Here is an 18,459-nt window from a genome sequence, read left to right as displayed (position 1 = left end):
GTAAGGGGGAATTAAAAAACACTTAATGAGATAAGTGGCAAAAATTTGAGGTAAATGGACAAAAACTCAAATTTATTTTCCCTTCCTCTTTCCTATTAGAAACAACAACAATGTACTTGTCCAGTACTATTTGGTCCAGTGGCATAGTCTCCTCTTTGAAAGTAGTGGGAAGTTGTGAGTTCGACTCGCGAAAGACTAATTGTAGCATTTGTTTTATCTGATCAAAAAAAAAAAAAAAAAAAAAAAAACATTGTACTTTCTAAGTTGGTTCGGCGAACCCAACAAAGCCTAATGGGGTATAATAATAATGTTTCACGTTACATGGTGGGTCTGGTCCTGCCACACACTTTAAAACCCCGTCTCTCCCACCACTCTCGTGTCTCGTCCAAATTCCCGGTAAGTACCAAGTACCAACTTGATCAGTTGATTCACGACACCCGAACCAAATAACAATGGCAATCAGCAACTCCGACAAGCCCACCCTGATGATCACCAACGACGACGGAATCGACGGCCCTGGACTTCTTGCCCTCGTCCACGTCCTCGTCTCCACCAATCGCTACAGTGTTCTCGTCTGCGCTCCCGACTCGTACGTCTTCACATCCACCCACCAAAAACCACTCTTCCTCCTCTCTCAAACTTTCAAAACTTCGTTTTTTTCTCATCACAACAAAACTGGGTTTGCAGGGAAAACTCTGCTGTGAGTCACTGCATCACTTGGCGTCGTCCGATTGCCGCCAAACAAGTTGACATCGCCGGAGCAACGGCTTTTGCTGTTTCTGGTACCAAATATATCATATTACTGAATTTCTTTTTCTGGGTTTTTGTAACTAAACGCCAACGTAAAAGCAGAATCGATTTTCAGGGTCTCCAGCTGATTGTGCTTCTTTGGGTGTTTCTAAAGCGCTTTTTCCTTCAGTTCCTGACTTGGTAACTCGGCTCAATTTTCATCTCCGTAGTGCCACCGATCACAATTTTGTTTCTTTTGTGTTGTTTTGTAACTTTTGTTTGTTTGCTAGTTTCGTGTGACAGGGAATAATAGTTTTTATATGTTTAGCACTATTGCTTAGTTTAATTTTATCTTTTATGTTTGGTTTTTTTTGTGATGCTACTTAGGTGATCAGCGGCATAAACAAGGGCAGCAACTGTGGTTATCACATGTATGTAATTTTTCTCTTGTTTCTTTATCCTCAATAATGTAAACTACACCAGCTTTTTTAGTGTATCCTGTTATTTTGTTGTTGGGAAGAAATGAGGTCATGGACACCCAGGTGAAATTAGGGTCAGTCAAACTAAAGTAATCATCTTTATATTTCTTGAACACCAATAAAGTAATGGCATCTTCTCACAAGGATGCAATTTTACCCCAAAAGGCAAACGATTTTAGAGTATTATATGTTGATAAAGTCTCAAGAACACACAATGTGTTTGCTCCTCGCAATCGAACTGCTCTATGTCTGGCTGTTTAACATTATTGACAGGATCTTTTTTTTTTGGAAATATAGTGTTTACTCTGGTACTGTGGCTGGCGCTCGAGAAGCTTTCTTTAATGGTGTACCTGCTCTCTCTGTATCATATGATTGGTATGTATGCATGTTTGAGGGGTAAATATGGTTTTGTTAAATTTCAAATAGTATTGTTTTCATTTCTTCTATGTAAATGGATGCCGACTCTTTCAAACTTTGAACTTTTCAAACTGTTGTGGCAGGTGTTTTGTTTTTGCAAAACTTGTTAAGTTGTCATATGCTTGCTTCTTTTGATCTTCTATAGTACTATGCTGAGCACTGGCCTTTCAGGGTTGAAGGCAAGAGTCACATTAATGACTTCACACTTGCTGCCGAGGCTTGCTTACCTATCATAAATGCAATACTCGTGGAAATAAAAAATCAAACCTTTCCTCAAAGATGTTTTTTGAATGTAGATCTGCCAACAAACGTTGCTACTCATAAGGTAAATTCCAGGATACATGCTGTCTCTGGTAAATATTCAACAATCAACACAGTGACCTTCCTCTTTATTACCTGTCCAATATACTTGTCTTTGTGAACTAAAGTAAAATTTTCTATACTATAAGCTCAATAATTGATTGGATAAAGATTAATGACTGTAAATCTTGGTTAAGGCAAGCAGCTTTTGAAGTTTAAACATTTGGGGTTGGAAATGGGGTATCATTTTGCAAGTACAATTAAGCACAGTGGTATTTGTGCATGGAGATACATCTCAAGAATATTTCACTGCAGCAGTACATTATGTCAGTAGCTTCTCTTTCTTTGCTTTTCTTTGACTCCATTTCAGTCCAAGATTTGTGGAGTTGGCTGGCTGTTTGTATAAATTTTATCTACTCTAGTGAAGTTGATAAGGTCTGTCATCTTTTTTACTATATGAATTAATGGAGTAGCATATTGGAGGAGGCTACTGCATTCTTTATGCACATTGTCTATGGCATTTTTAAAAGCAATTAGCACCCTGTTCCATGCCGTCATTCTAAAATACTTAAATCTGTTTACCTTATTATTATGCATTATATATTCCCTCAACATACTTGTGATTTTCTTAACAGATTTTTAATGTGGTTTTTTTTTTCTTTTGTTGAGCTTGAATAGGGGTATAAGCTGACTAAGCAGGGTAACAGTATAATCAAAATGAGGTGGATGCAAGTTACTTCGAAGATGCCAAAAATGTTGTCATCAATGGAAATGGAGAAAGATTCAGCAACATCTACTGGAATTGATACAGCAACTACGCCAAAAGAAGATCCTTTGTTCTCAAGAGAGGTGGATAGTTCTTCGTATCTTTTTGCATTGTATTCTATTTTTTTCCATGCTTTTTTTTTTGTTCTGTTGAATAAAATTGTTCTGGTTTCCTGTCCCTATGACTGGGACATTGCATTTCTGCTGCCATATATTGTTGGGGCTAAGAGCAATAGATCTTTTTTCCTTTTTTATGATTGTCCTGTGATATCTGTTGTCTACCTCCTTATCGTTAAAAACTGTGTATTTCATTGCAACCTGTCATTAGTGCTGTTGGCTAGATATGTAAGACAGATATTGTACAAAAGTTGATGAAGGAATTAGAGAATAAGAAGTGTGTGTTTTGTGTCACTTTTGAGGCTTAGGCTGTGTTCTTTGGTTCCAACTAATCTGAAACAACACCCAAATTTTTTCTTTTTGGGATTTTTCCTAAAAATCAGGCTATTACACATCTTTCCAGCGACTCACAGATTTATAAAAGATGTTCGTGAGGGGTGTTCTTACTCTGTTCTGGTTACCACAAGTTTCAATTAATTTTATGAGTATAATCAATTTTTTGTGGTTGGCTGCAGGCACATGTGATGCTTCTTTGCTATCCCGTTTAGAAAGAATTAAAGTAATGATTTTAGCTTTCTTTGAATGTCTAGGATAGCAACCTACCTCCCCTAAAGGCTGGGTTTTCAGGGTGGCCAAGGGCATTTTGATACAACTAAAATTTTAGCTCTAATGCAAATGCTAAAGTTTTAGGCGTCGAAATTGTTTAGCACTAAGACTCAAATGCTGGATTATTAATTCTGAAAAACTTAGAACTGAATCAAGTATTCTTTGTGGTTAATACTTTAAAAATAATTGTAGTCAGGTAATGTTGATGGAAAACTGGTTTTTGTTATAACTTGTGACTAAACAAAAAGGTCAATAATAAGTGATTTCGGTGATGAATATGATGGTGATGGTGATGGTGATGGCGATAGTGAAGCCCATGTTTATGGATATACCCGAGGTGGTAATAATGACATTAGTGTGGTTCTTGCAACAACGATAGTAGGTTTGTAATATTTGGCATGATAATAATTTAGATAAAGCTTAAGGATGATATAATAACATGCTTTAATATTTGACCAGCATCTGGTACATTTTATCTACTTTCTTCTCAATACATGAATTACTTAATTGTGATGCATTATGATCATTTTCAACACATTAATGGGTTATCAATCACACCCCAAGGATTTTCTAGTTGATTGTTGGGGTCAGCTTCTCCGCTTCCTTGTTTATGATGAAACCCATGATTGTAGTTGACTTTATGTGCATGACAGAATTTTGAACGCATTATGTTCATGACGATTTTCTTTTCAATTTTGTAGGTAACTGGTTTCCAACATGATACTGATGATGATACCGACCACAAATGTGTTAAAGAAGGATATGTATGCATCTTTCCAATTTATGTATAAGTATTTCTAGAGCGCATCGTTATACTAATTTGGTATGCATGATTCCTATGCAGATTACTATCACTCCTCTAGGTGCCTTCTCTAATGCTGATGTAGATTGCAGCACCTACTTAAAAGAGTGGCTTCCAAATGTGGCTGAGCTCTCCTCTTCATCTGCCCTATAAAGGTACTTGAGCATGTTGTTAGTATATCACTATATTGTCTTATGAGTTTAACTTTCAGCAAGGTTGTGCTACACGCATTACCTGGTTCCGTTTGATGCACTTCATGCATTAGTTTCATATTGCTCTTCACATGGTTTTAATTGAAAACGATGACAATATTCAATATACAATTTGCATCAAAATCATATTTAGTCGTTTGTGATTTTATCCCTTTGAGGATGAATAAATGGCAAGTGTACCAAGTTTTGGATATAGGCTGTACTGGTTTCAGTATTGACTGACAGAACTTTCCAAGTTTTTCAGGGGAGAATACACAGTTTATGTACTAAGTTTTGGGGATAGGCTGCACTGGTTTCAGTTTCTTTAATATATTTATTTCTTTTTAACAGCATTCTTCTACAAAAACTGTTAGTTGTATGACTCAAACCTGTTCTCTGCACCTTTGTCATAGAAGTTGAAAGAATTCTATTTATTGAAGGGCTGATATTAATCACCTTTCCAATCTAAGTGTCACTTTATTTCTCAGTACTGCTTGCAAAGTTCTCAGTACTGCTTGCTAAGGTCTCACTGTTTTGGCAATTGCAAGAGCCATTATGATTTGGTATTTTAGTCGTCATTTAAAAACAGAAATCCTCATTTGTGCAGGATTTGTAAAAGGATTCTTCAAAATCAGGTGCGGCTACCCTAATTTTCTGGATTACTGGTTACTGTTCCCCTGCATTCATTCAGAGTCACAGGGTTTCAGTTGTCTAATATATTCAACACTTCATTGAAGGGTCTTCTGTACCTCTTGTTATAGTGATACACAGGAACCCCTATTCTGTATCAGTGGTATTATTAATCTATAAATGATTCTGGTAGCAATTCATGTCATTCATCTCATAATGTTATAAATGACTACAGCTGAAATATTGTAATCTCAATCAAGTCCCTCAGAAGAAATCAGAACCAGATTAATTTGGGTTGGTGGTGAAAGCTTGGAACCCATCCTTTATGTCATACGACTCGGAGTTTTACCATTTCTTTCTAAATGAAATTCCTGTGTGTCGTTATAGTAATTTCAATGACTATAATAAGAATTAGAACTTTCAAAGGCGTGTCACACCTACCTCATATAAAAGTATAAAACGTGTTGAAGTTACATTAGCCCTCCGTTTTGAAAGATATGATGAAATTTAGTAATTGTTCTACTGTATATTTAATCCCTACTTTCACCAGGTGTCCCCTGCTTTAGTCGCTACTGTATATTTAATCCCTACTCTAAGCATTTTCATCAAGACTTGAATCATACATAAAATAATGAAGTATGGCACTTCTTATTCAATTTGTAAGGAAGCATTTGTTGGTTTGTTAATATATGATTCGTATATAAATATCAACTTTCTCTACGTAGTGGTAGACTATGTTGGTTTAGTTTTAAGTTAGTCTACAAATACATGAAACTGGCAAATCGTTATAAGAAACTGACCTTATTATAAGTATATCAGTAATGTTATTGCATTGTAAGGTTCACTCATATTTGTCTCAGAGTTTCATGAGGTTTATTATTATAATTCTATCAAAAATATCTTTATCAATATTGATATTTTGTTAATATAGTACCTCAGGTTTGATTCAAATATTTTCTTTTTGATCAAAATCTAGTAATTTCTTACAAAAGAGTTAGTTATATGTATTTGTCCATTTGTTGATTGCTTTCTAAGGCATGCCACGATACCCCCATTTCAAATTTAAGACAGTAACACCTCAAAAGTTGTTGACTGCTTTTTATGCTTTTTTTAGAACCAATTCGAGGAAGTCACATTATTAAAGATTGGGATGATAAACTATTTTTTGGCAAAGGGATGATAAACTATATGATTATCTTCTTTTGCCAAGACAAAGGGGTTTAAGCCATGTAAATCATGTGGGTTTCCCATCCATTCTTCCATGGACAAACTACTGAGACAAAACGTGGGCAACCGCTGAAATAGACAAAACAACAAAAGCAACCATACAAGGTAGAAATAGAAAACAACGACCTTTGGTTTTGCCTATCTTTGCAACTTTTGTTCTAAGCATACGATACTTTTTCTTCCAAGACAAATCTCAAATGAGAAAAGTATAGTTAACATTAATAACCTCCATTCTCATGGACAAGAATTGATTTTTAAGTCTCATTTCAGAGTTTTGCATGCGGAAATTCGATCGGCTTAAAAATCATTTAGTCGTTTCATTACCATTTTGTACCGGAACCTATTTTTGTGCAAAGATTGACCTTAAAGATGGACCTAAAACATAGTTCTGATCATTAAGGGTATTTTTTAGCAAGAAGAGAATGAATAAACTTGGTCTAATTTTGTGGTTAACCTCAACATAAAGATTCAGATAAGACTTCTGAAAGTGTACTAGCAATCTGTTTAATTATGTGGAAGAAAAGACTAAATCAGATTGGGAACCACACGAAAACTCCTATATATATGAAAGCCATATTTTAGTGCAATACATTTACAGGTAAATTAAGAACCAAAAAAGTAGGAAAACACCTTTTTACATTGAACACAGAGTATTAAAATACATGTATAAATACTGTATACGTGGAAGCTGGGAATCTGTCGTACACAGCCTTCAAGCTTTAGGAGCTGGCAAAGAAGGCAATGTATGTGTATGTGACTCCACTAGTATCGACCACAAAACATGCACATCCTCGTAGGGGCATGATTTTACATCCTCATACAGAATGTATATCCCTCTTCCTGCAAAATCAAACAAACACAGAAAATAATTATTAGACATAAAGTTATAAACAAATTATGCAGATGCAGCAGCAATATAGTTGATGCGAAGAATGGTTCATCCTAGTATTCGAATATTGATATTTGCGCGGTTCACCTCTTCTTCTCCAACTTGGAGATTTTACTAATTAGTAAAAGATTATATGACTCAGTGGTGTAACTGGCTTTAGCTTAGGAAGATGAATGACCCCTTTGTAAGGTTGAAGAGGGATTTTTGTATAGGGAAGTAGAGAATGGAGGATTTCTTCATCTTTTGTCGAACCAATTTTTGGCATCCACCGATTAAAATGTGCATCTGGGATATGAAGAATGCTTGCAAGGATACTAATGTGGGAAATGAAGACTCACCAAGTGGGGGAATGAAATGAGTGTTTTGTGTGTGTGTGTGTTAGGGAAAGTTTGAAGCAATTAAAGAGCTTCAGACAGACCATAAAGTAGGGTGGAAAACACAGGGTTGTCTTGAATATGCAAACTTTAAGAGAGAAAATGCAGGTTTTGGAGTAATTGATCAGTATGATAAGGAGGACTTACTTTTCTTTTGAGCAGAATGGAGGCGAAACCAGAGCTTCTTCAAAGGAGAGAAGAGCGAGTGAAGCCACCCACCCATTTGGAGAAGTGGGTGTGGCTCATGAAACAATTGGGAATTGAGATATTAATAATGAGAGACACTTGTAGCTAGACAAGAAGAGCTATAAGATGAAAGATAAACTGTAGGTATTGCTTAGACAAGGGTGAAGTTTTCTAAAGTCATCACTATTTGATTGCTAAGACTACAAATTTTACACTCTCCCTTGCAGGCCAATCATGCCTATCACATTTTGCTCTTGGTGCCATGTCCTTGTCAAACCCCTCTCCCCAGCCCCAGGCCCCTTTTATCTTATAGCACAAGGAGCCACCCACCAATCACCAGTGCTTTTCACACTTCTACAAAATTAAAATTAAACTAGCTCTCCCTCCATCTTGCTAGGATCTGGCTTTTGGGGTTTTCTGTGTCGGTTTCTGTCCCTTTTTTTTTGTTTTTTATTTTTTTTATCTTCATCGACTTTATATTATATGTTAAAATATGTGTAAACAAGAGAGTAGTAGTCAATTTTTAACATTTTTTTGCTTTGCATGCGGATCAATTGTAGTGTTTTGTTTATAATACATGACTATAATTAAAATAAAGTAAAACCGACATAGGCAAACAGTCTATTTTCATCCTTAATATCCTTTGTTGTATCTCTTTAATCTCAAACCACTCCGTTTCTCTACTAACATATCTATTTGTGCGCGACTTTTAATCATAGTTGTTTATAAACAAAAAATTATTAAATTCATAACATTTTTTAAGTGTATCGAGAGAGAATATGAATTAATATTTTTGTACTACAAGATTACAGATTCAAACAAGAAAAAAACAGACAAATGCACAATCGATTTTCCTTTTATTGGTAGAGGAACGTGTCCCTTATGTTCCTTATGCCTCAAGCCACACTTGTTTCATTTTACAAGTTTTCATGCATGTTTTTGGAATAGTCATTGCACTCTCACTCGTGGGTTTCTTTCTTTTTTACCAATTTGGGACAGTTCCTGTGTTTTAAGTAAATCCAAGAGCTTCAAACTGGAGTCTTCTACAAGATCTCTCTATGCCTCCACCTGTCTCATACTCCAATTTTAGTTGCCTTAGAAGTGTCTCTGAGATTCAAATCGACTCACTTGGGACTCATCAAATCTCTGGTTTCATGTCATTCCTAATTTGCTTTCCATTAGTTCCAGTTTTCTGATTAGAGGAGTGTTTTGATCACTAATTGGCATGTTTTTCCGAATTCTAGAATGCAGAAGAAAACACGTTGTCTTCCATGAGGTCCTACAAATCTTGAAGTAATGGTGTGATAAATATGGCAAATTTGTTATTTGTTAGTTAATAATAATTGCTAGTCCTAGACGAATAATTATTATGGAACTTCTTACTTATCCGGGTCTTTCTTCGGCTAATTGAAGCAATAACTTTTAGTGATGATGTTTGCAAGAGGAGAGGGCCCTTCAGAATTTGGATCCCTTTTTAACATCAAAATCACATATAAGATCAGATGGTCTGTCCCAATCACACAATGACAGCACCACCATAATGAGCTGACCAGTCCCCAACTCTTTCCTGCTCCCACCTTTTCTCTTCCCTTTGGTTTTGGGTTTTCACCAAGTAAGGCTTAGCATTGTCAAAGCTGGCCCATGATTGTGAACCTAAAGAAAGCCCAAGGCTAAAGGTTGCATTTTGGGAATAAGTTCAAATTCAAGGAGATATTCTCTCTCTCTCTCTCTTTTAGGTACATGCCAACTGCCAACTGCAGTGATATCCACTAGGCAATTTCGCTTGGGAAGTCTAGTTCCAATTTATAATTAAGGAGTCTTTGCCTGCAGATCATCTAGGAGAGTTCATCGACCAATAGCAAATCCACTCTGCGTCCACTACATGCATTAAGAAACTAGAATAGTTAGTTAACAAAATTTTCCACCTTAAACCCTCTCCTTAGGCATTAATTAGCATTAATTAGCGTGCTCCCTCCAAAACAAGTCTTCATGTTCTTGAATCTTGAAGGACCATAATAATTTTCAAGTCACTGAGAATATCCCCAGGAATAGCCTTTAGCTATTTCCTTGAAAAGTTATTCACATGCAATTTGAAGACCATTTTTACATCCATGTTTCCCGGGTTGCTCGTAGAATAGGCACAGGCGGAACTCCACCCATACTGATCATAGGGTTCCAAGCAAGGGTACGTACCCTTTTCTAGCCTTGGCCTTTGGAAAGGTAGCATAACAAGGGTTAATAAGGGTTAACGAATGTAACAAATGCGGGGATAATAAGGGTAAACGAATGTGACAAAAACGAATATATAATAAGGATTAGCGAATATATAATATGGGTTAGCTTTATAAAAGAATGAAAAGTCTCGCATTTAAAAAGTAACATAACAATCTACAATATATTAGGAAGATTCGCACTCTTTGTGGCTGAATTGCATGGTTAAGTTAACATGTGCCTGTTTGAATCTAAATTTGGCAAGGCCCACGTAGCAGATAATTAAGCTAGGACCCACATGAGGCAGGCCTCGGTCATGGTGGCCAGTGACATAATTTTTTTTAGCCAACGTCCGACTCACCTTTAGCTGAGGTTCAACTCACTTTAGCGGAGGTCCAACTCACCTCACCTTAGTCGAGGTCCGGCTCACCTCACTGTAGTCATGGTCCTACTCACCCTAGCCGAGGTTCGACTAACTCTAACCATGGTCTGACTAGTTTTAGATAAGGCCAATTCTAACCAGAGCCTGACTAGCTTAACCAAGATTTAGCTGACTCTAGCCAAGATCTAGCTAGCCTTAGCCGAGACCAACTTTAGTCAAGACCAACCGTAGCTCAGCTAGCCCTAGCCAACGCTCAGTTTGGTCAGTTGAGATCGCTGATGAGCAAATAAAAGTCACTAAATATCAAATTGTATGTTCAGAGCACTAAGTGTGGCCGTTACCAAATGAATTTTAGAGAATGAGCATTAAAGAGTCTTAATGTTCAATTGTCAGTTTCTGCACAACAAATGAATTATATTCTTAAAATTCAATTGTAATCAATATGATCTCGACAGTTACAGCCGAGATTGTATATTTTTCTTTATTAATTTAGTAGTGTTATCATTCACTATAAAAAGGACCATAGACATCTTTGTGAGAGGTCCATGACCAAAATAACAACAGCTCAATACAACTTCAACAATCCCAAATTTTCTATCACATCTCTCTACACTCTATCAATCTACAGTATCTCTCGTGATGAATTATTTTTCTTATTGGTATTGTTCCTGTCTTTCATGCACTTTACATTCTTGCAATTTAATTTCTCATTCTTTATTTCTCTTGCTCATTATTTTGCCTGCACTTAATTTCTTTGCATCTATTTTCTTGCACTTACTTTTTCACAAATCATATTAAGAAAAATCATAAAAACTTTCACAACGGCGTCTAAATTCTATAAACAAGTTTTTAGGGTTCATGCATTTCTTCATCTGCACCAGTATTGAATCAAGACATCAAGATAATACCTTATATTTTGATTTCATTTTTACTATGATTTGTGAATATTTGCATCCCATAGATTTATCCATAGTCACTCGCACGTTCACAATCACTCACCGAGTTGCACGACACGAACACTCCGGATAGTAAAGGCAACTAGTGTAAAGTTCTTGCATCCAAGGTAAAGAGAACCCCGCAGTCGAGATTGATCATTTATCGGCCCACAATCAATTGATTAGAAGTCAGATCAGCTCAGACTCAGTAACTTAGATCAAACCCTCGCTTGGCCTCCGGGCCGTGACATGGCACGCCCACGCACGCGTCACCAAGCCAGAATGACATGTGTACGCCAAGAAGCCCTCGGCCCAGTGATACGTGACCGAGACGATTTTTGAGCAAACAGTGCCAAGTAAGGCACTAATATTGGTATCTAGCTAGTAGACCACGTTTCTCAAATGCTAACAAGATTAACGTTGCTTGATCCGCCATTTAGATGCATTCGTAATACAATCTCCATATTGACCCCTAGGACACGTGCCTCTTTTTGCCAAGGGCTAGTTGTATATATTTTGGCTTTGTATTTATGATCGATCACGCACAGTTCTCTACCAGTTGTTGTCATCGAGCTTCTCTGCCCATGGAAACAGAAAGACAATAATGCTCTAAAGTAAAAAAACAAAAAAAAAAAACAAAAAAACAAGGAACAGTAAACACCAACAAATAATCCAGCATAATGTGAAGTATATATTCCGGAATTTGGCCCCCATCATATCACAATTTCCAAGGACAACCCATTTATAGGGCAAACAAAACATGAATTGCTAGATTCTGCATTTCTACATTCACGAAAATGGACCATAGAAGTCGAATCAGTATCTTCCTGGATATGAATAAGTCCAAAGAAACCTGAAATCCTCTGGCCCAAAAGCTGAAGCTAACAAAAGCAGCTGAGATCTTCCTAAATGGACAAAGAATTTGCATGATATCGATTTCACATAGAGGAAATAAGATGCTCTCGATCGACTCTCCCAATCTTGACCTGTCTATTAGCCTTACGCATATTATGCATCATGAGATGATGTGGATTTAATTTATCATCTAGTGAAACTGGTGCATGCATGTCTCAAGAAGATGAGTATGTAAGTAGTGGCAGACCTAAAATTTTGTTCCTATAAGGTGTAATGCTCACATGAACTACTTGAAAATAGATAGTAAGGATTGAAAACATTACGATCTAGCAAACTTAAGTTTACTATTTGATATCAATCATGAAAACAGATATAAAAGTAGCCCTCACTTAGCTACATGTAGGTCCGCCAATGTATGTCACAGGCATTGCATGTATTAAACCATTAGATTTAGACGAGTGAAGGTAATTGTCCTAATCAGACATTTAGTTATAAACATAGTGTTCGAGAATGCAATAGGGCTAGCTCTTTGTTTTTTTGCCTTAAAATATGGTCGAGATATTTGATTAGGTGCCTTAAAGAAGCTAATGCAATAGAACTAACCATACCAGCAAGTAAAACAAGCTTGCATATATGCAAATATATGCATTTCTTCGTTTTCGCCTCATCAAAGAGCAGATTTTGATAGATCTGCCGCTATATATATAATTGAAACTTGGTTAACATATGATAGGATAATTTTTTATAACACGTACGTTTTTGAAAAGATAAAAGAAAAGACATATGCTGGATAAGTAGATATTGAAATAGATAGGGAGAGGATCTATGTGAGTTGACAATGTTTAACATTTACTTATTAGCAGAGCAAGGGATGCAATATACTACTAGTTTTTTTCACATTCAACTAAGTACTTTTAAATGGATGCCCTTTCATTGATTTTCATTGAGCTTAAAAATTGAATACTACGTGAAAAGTATGGATTCAGAATCTTCTTCTATATGAAAATTGAAACAGACTGTTGTGCATAACGGGTACCAGTAGTAAACGGTTTGAACACTAGGTATGCCAGCAAAGATAGAGCCACAAATTAATCAAAGAAATAAAGTTGGACTTTTACACCTAATTTTCTCCATGCATGGATTCTTTTTCCATTCGTCAACTAAATAGTATTGGTCGCCCGTCACTATATACAAATTTACAGTGTAAAATTTGAATACAATAATAGGAAGGGTTCTGATCCAGTTCTCACTTCTCAGATCTCCTTATATATTACTTTCATTTATTCATCTTTTTTGGTATACGATCAATAATAACATATATTTGTGATGCTAGATTCCTAGAAAGGCATTGTAGAACAAAAGTGTGATGACAAAATGAGTAATTGCATTGTCAATGGTAGTAGGGTTACGAAATGATCAAGTCACACACTGAGACAAAGGGGTCCAACCACCATGTGAGCTGTACATGATCCTGCAGAAAACTCCATCATATTATTCATATCAGCTCGATTCTGGCGGTGAACAATAAAAATAAATTGATATATACCCGCAATTGGCTAATGGCTGCAGAATCATGATAGCCAAAAAAGCAATAATGGAGTCTTTTGCAACGGTTCCTTTCAAGATTTTGAGATAGAAAAGTGATTTCAGTTGTTGTGCTTATGCCACTAAAGTCTAATCCAAAATGATACATCAAATCCTTGTCATGTTGGTTATAGTAAAGTTTAATTGATATATAAATGTTTCAAACGTATTCAAAGGAACACCGAACACGGGTCACCTCATTAGTTGAAATTTTTCTCATAGGTTAGGAGAGGAATATGTGAAAGAAATGATTTATAAATCAGTGAGAATGAGGGTAGATAAACTAGAAGCAGTTAGGGGTTTTGAATTTTCTGATCGAAATGACCAATTCTAACTTCTAAGGGACATGACATTCTTGGTAAACAGTGGCAGAGCTGCACATGCATGCAGTTGAAGTTGTTTAGTTTATGCATTACTCAATCCATGCATACTTTCACATTCTCCAACAGTCAGGGAATGCTTGATAGTGTTTTAACCTTAATTAAATTAACAACTGTGTACTCAAAGTCGTCCCAGTTGCTTTTATTAATTGTTAGCGTTGATAAGAGAGTACCCAAGTCACCCTCAGTGCGAGTTTCAACCTATATTGTATGGAATTTTCTTAGGTATTCCGATATTTGCCATACACTCATTTTGTTAAATATTTTGGACTATTAGATCAGTAATATATATAATAGTTCAAAATATTTAAAATTTGGTAACCTGTTTAGCCCTTAGCGAATTGATTATCAATTGACGATTACGTTTTTTCCTTTCTAAATTTTTTTTTTAAAAAAAGTCCTTTTAACTTAGGCTCACCAAATTAAAATCAGTTCAATAGTCTTTATTACTAATTAGTTTTATCATTAGCCAATTAATGTTTGATTAATACTTGATTATCAATTGACAATTACACAATTGACAATTATAGTTTTTCCTTATTAAAAACAAAAACTTTCTAACCTAGGCTCACGAAATTAGTATTAATTAAATAATCTTTATTACTAATTAATTATATCATAAGTAGTTTCCTTAACCAAATATAATTCTTTTTACATGCATTTTACGACAACTACAACCATTAATGTAAAAATAGATAATTTTTGTTATAGATGTAGTAACTACTTCACGTACAACTTGTTATTACTGCTTTTTGAATTAAATTACAAATGTTATCACAATGTGTTATCATACAGGTAAACCATTATATTTTGACTAAAACTACGTATATCCTCATTGGTGTAATGAAGTTCTCCCTTGCGTAATTAAAGTAGTATATTGTGTAATTTCCGTCGTTGAAGTTATAATTACTTTCAGTTGACATAATTTACCACAAACTACAACAATTGATATAAAAACGATACTTTTTGTTCTAATTGTAGTAATTACTTTACCTACAATCTATGTACTAGTTTATGGACAATTTAACAAGTGTGACAACAAATTTATTATCAGAGTGGTAAATCTTCATGTTTTTATCATTAATGAAATTATTACTTCAATGACCATGTATTTTACCATAATCCACTTCAATTGATGTAAAAGTGGTAATTTTTGTTCTATTTGTAGTAATTACTCCACCTAAACTAATGTACTAGTTTATGGACAATTTAACAAGTGTGATAACAAATTTATTGTCACAATGGTAAATCTTTATGTTTGTATCATTAATGAAATGATTACTACAATGACTATATATTTTACCACGACCCCCAACAATTGATGTAAAAGTGCTCACTTTTGTTCTATTTGTAGTAATTACTTCAAAAACTGCATCATTTACAAGATAATCAACCATTTTACAATTTTGACAACAATTGTGTTATGAACATGGTAAAATTAATATTAGACCAAAAGATATGTAATTACTCTATAGTAAAAAGGTTCTCCATTTGATAATTAATGTTCTCCATTTGATAAAAGTTGTTCGACTATAATATTTAGATCTTTGATCACTCAATTACAATTACTACAATAAGTGTGGCCATAAGTCGTAATTTTAGTTCTACTAGGTGTAATTTATTATTTTGACAATATATGTTATATGTTTCTGAATAGTATTACATATCAAGATAGAATGTGTTGTTAATATAATAATTTTTTTTTTTAAATGATCCATGTCAACATTTAAGTGGATAACATGTTAACTAGTTCAGTAGGTTTTCACTACATTAATTTATTAAAACAGGTTAAAACAGTTTTACTGTAAACATCAAGGTACCCTAGACGACCCCTCTATTGTAATGCAAAAGTTGTAGTTAAACTAATTAATTGTAGCAAGTAATTTTGTATATGTGCTTTGAATTTCAATCATTTCTTATGGATCGGAATTACCTGCAACTCTAGCTATCCGCTCTCAAGATAAACAGAGTTGGCTACTTCATCCATCAGGTTTTAGAGTTTAGGATTTAATACTTTAATGTACGTAGTAATACATTTTAGCTTCAAAACGAGAGCATTTTTCAGTAGCTTCAAAGATAATTTATTTCCTATTCTCAAATCGATTTTTACAGCAAAACTGTTTTAACCTGCAGCAACTGCTTCTCGTTGTTTTGTTGCGAGTTCACACAAAAATCTCTACCATTTTCAAAATGAAAACACGTCAGAAGTGATGTCAGAGCATCTTGGAACCATATGTGATCCATGCAATCGATCTCTCCCAAACTCTCACTTTTGTTGGACCATGCAGGTTTTATATAAGATGGGCTCATCGGTTTCACACGAGTAGTTTATAAAATTAACGACTAATAAGGATGAAATATTGTCCCAGTGTCCTCATTTTATATTCACACAAGAATGAATAAACGTTCAACGTACTGTTCATACTTGATTACTGTTCGACAATGCTGTTCATACTTACTGTTCGAAAATGCTTATTCTCCAATTTTGGCCCTCATTTTGCGAGTGTTCTAAGTAAGTTTTAGGGGATGCGATGAAGAACTAGTGATGGAAATAAAAACTCCTAAATTGTGACGATGAAATAGTTGGGGTTGAGTTAGTTTGCTACCAAGTCCAAGCAAGCTAGAAAGTATCAATTATTTGAATAACGACATCCAAAACATGACTCAGATTATTAGAATTAATTTCAACAACTTGGAATAATCCACTGCAACTAATAGTCAAGAACAGTTCAAATGAATCATCTATATAAGTAGGTATATATGTACACTCGGCAAAAATAGAGGAAAAATTGTTTTGTTAGTGCAGATTGCTATCGTGGTCTAGTTTCATATAGACAGAGATACTAGCAACTTCTGCCCTAATAAGTTAGAAAAACAGGACAAATGATATAGATAGGACCTACTCGTACCCCATGATATTTCAATTTGGATATTGGTCCAAGTCCTTATTCATCCTCATTAGATTTAGAAAACTCCTGTAACCCTTTTCACCTTATAATCGATTTTATATATATGAACATCTGGGGTTAGAGTACAGACCAGCCAGAGAGGAAAGCAATACATTTTTTTGAATTTAAATATGTAATGATTCTTTATATATGATATGATAATGTTATGGACCTGGTGTTAAAGGGTCATGCGTGCCAAATAGTAGTGTTCATGTGGGGTTTTAGCGTTTGTGAAACTAGTGGTGTGTTTCAAAATTTGAATCACCAAAAAAAGAGATTAAAGGGTAGGTGAAGAACTGGAATATACTTGACATACTTTAGTATACATGACCACGTGGGGGGGTTATGAAGCAACACCATCATGTTCATCTTCCCCAAATTCATAATCTCATGCCCAGCTAAGAAATTATATCAATGTGTCATACATGTTTTTGTTTATCTTTGAGGAATAGATTAAAAACTAAAAGGAAAAAGGAAAAGGAAGAATTAGAAAAAGGGGAAAGGGGGAATTGGGTAAAGTGGGATGGAGAATCTCTCACACATTTGAAAGAGGACAAGGGAAACAAATCTTTCACTAAGTACCAGTTTTCTCTGTATTAGTTTAATTATCACGATAAAGCTTACAACTTCGTCTTTGGGAAACAACAAATTAACCAGCTTAAACTACGCTTAGTTTGGCTTTTCCTCGACTTTATATATATTTTCACAGTTGCTCACTCTGTACGTTCTTTTAGTTAAGAGACAAGCAATGGCTTTTACTTATATGGAGCCCAACGATGAACGATCTTCTCTTATGGTGCGCGTGAAACTCCAAGCATAATTCTCATTCCTATATTCTCTTGCTAGCTGCATAGTCTTGCTCGTTGGAAGCAGCCTCAAATATGTTCAAGCAACTTAACACGATGCTAACTACCACATATATTTTGAGCTCAACAAACAATTATAATTTCGGGTTCACTTTTAAGACATGTTTATAACACCCAACCGATTGCAACTGAAATTTGTTTTTCACACATTTTTGTATGTTTAATTTGATTGAGTATTTTTCATGACCTAATCTAATGAATACAAGTTGTATGAATTATGCAATGACGTAATATGATGACCCTGATTCTGAAATAGTTAGAGATGTACGTATCAAGTACTTGATTGAGTATTTTTCATGACCTAATCTAATGAAAACAAGTTGTATGAATTATGCAATGACGTAATATGATGACCCTGATTCTGAAATAGTTAGAGATGTACGTATCAAGTACTCACTAAATTGTCTCTATCAATAGTTGATCAGGTCGATCATGTTCAAGAATAATATCGATATACAATCTTCATGAGCAGTTATAGTGAGGCTCTTATATACAGTATTAGTAGCATCTTGAAAATGACTGAATTGGTAGAAACCGTAGATTATATGAGAAGGGTTGCACAGTTAGTCATGATTACACCTAATCA

General features: G+C 35.1%; 1 protein-coding gene and 1 long non-coding RNA gene across 3 annotated transcripts; one reads left to right on the top strand and one right to left on the bottom strand.

Annotated features, from left to right (window-relative positions):
* The first annotated feature begins 334 nt into the window (after positions 1-334).
* Positions 335-5,369, top strand: LOC133710333 (uncharacterized). Of its 2 annotated transcripts, XM_062136378.1 has the most exons (11): positions 335-589; positions 688-782; positions 866-930; positions 1,117-1,160; positions 1,506-1,583; positions 1,797-1,950; positions 2,604-2,774; positions 4,115-4,177; positions 4,258-4,370; positions 5,014-5,041; positions 5,272-5,369. In XM_062136378.1, exons 1-9 carry the CDS (start codon positions 453-455, stop codon positions 4,366-4,368), a joined length of 918 nt encoding a protein of 305 aa, XP_061992362.1. In that variant the 5' UTR covers positions 335-452; the 3' UTR covers positions 4,369-4,370; positions 5,014-5,041; positions 5,272-5,369. The 2 variants fall into 2 exon arrangements, with proteins under 2 accessions (XP_061992362.1, XP_061992361.1); XM_062136377.1 differs by having other exon boundaries at positions 336-589; positions 5,014-5,369.
* A 1,420-nt stretch (positions 5,370-6,789) lies between these two features.
* LOC133712775 (uncharacterized) lies at positions 6,790-7,917 on the bottom strand. Its single transcript, XR_009847604.1, has 2 exons — positions 7,674-7,917; positions 6,790-7,103 (listed from the first exon to the last, which is right to left on the bottom strand). It is a non-coding gene; the product is annotated as an uncharacterized LOC133712775 (long non-coding RNA).
* Between the last annotated feature and the right edge of the window lie 10,542 nt (positions 7,918-18,459).

Source organism: Rosa rugosa, chromosome 5 (assembly GCF_958449725.1).
Source record: "Rosa rugosa chromosome 5, drRosRugo1.1, whole genome shotgun sequence".
Lineage (NCBI taxonomy): Eukaryota > Viridiplantae > Streptophyta > Magnoliopsida > Rosales > Rosaceae > Rosa > Rosa rugosa.
The sequence above is the reverse complement of the archived record's forward strand: the minus strand, read 5'-3'. Positions and strand labels throughout refer to the sequence as shown.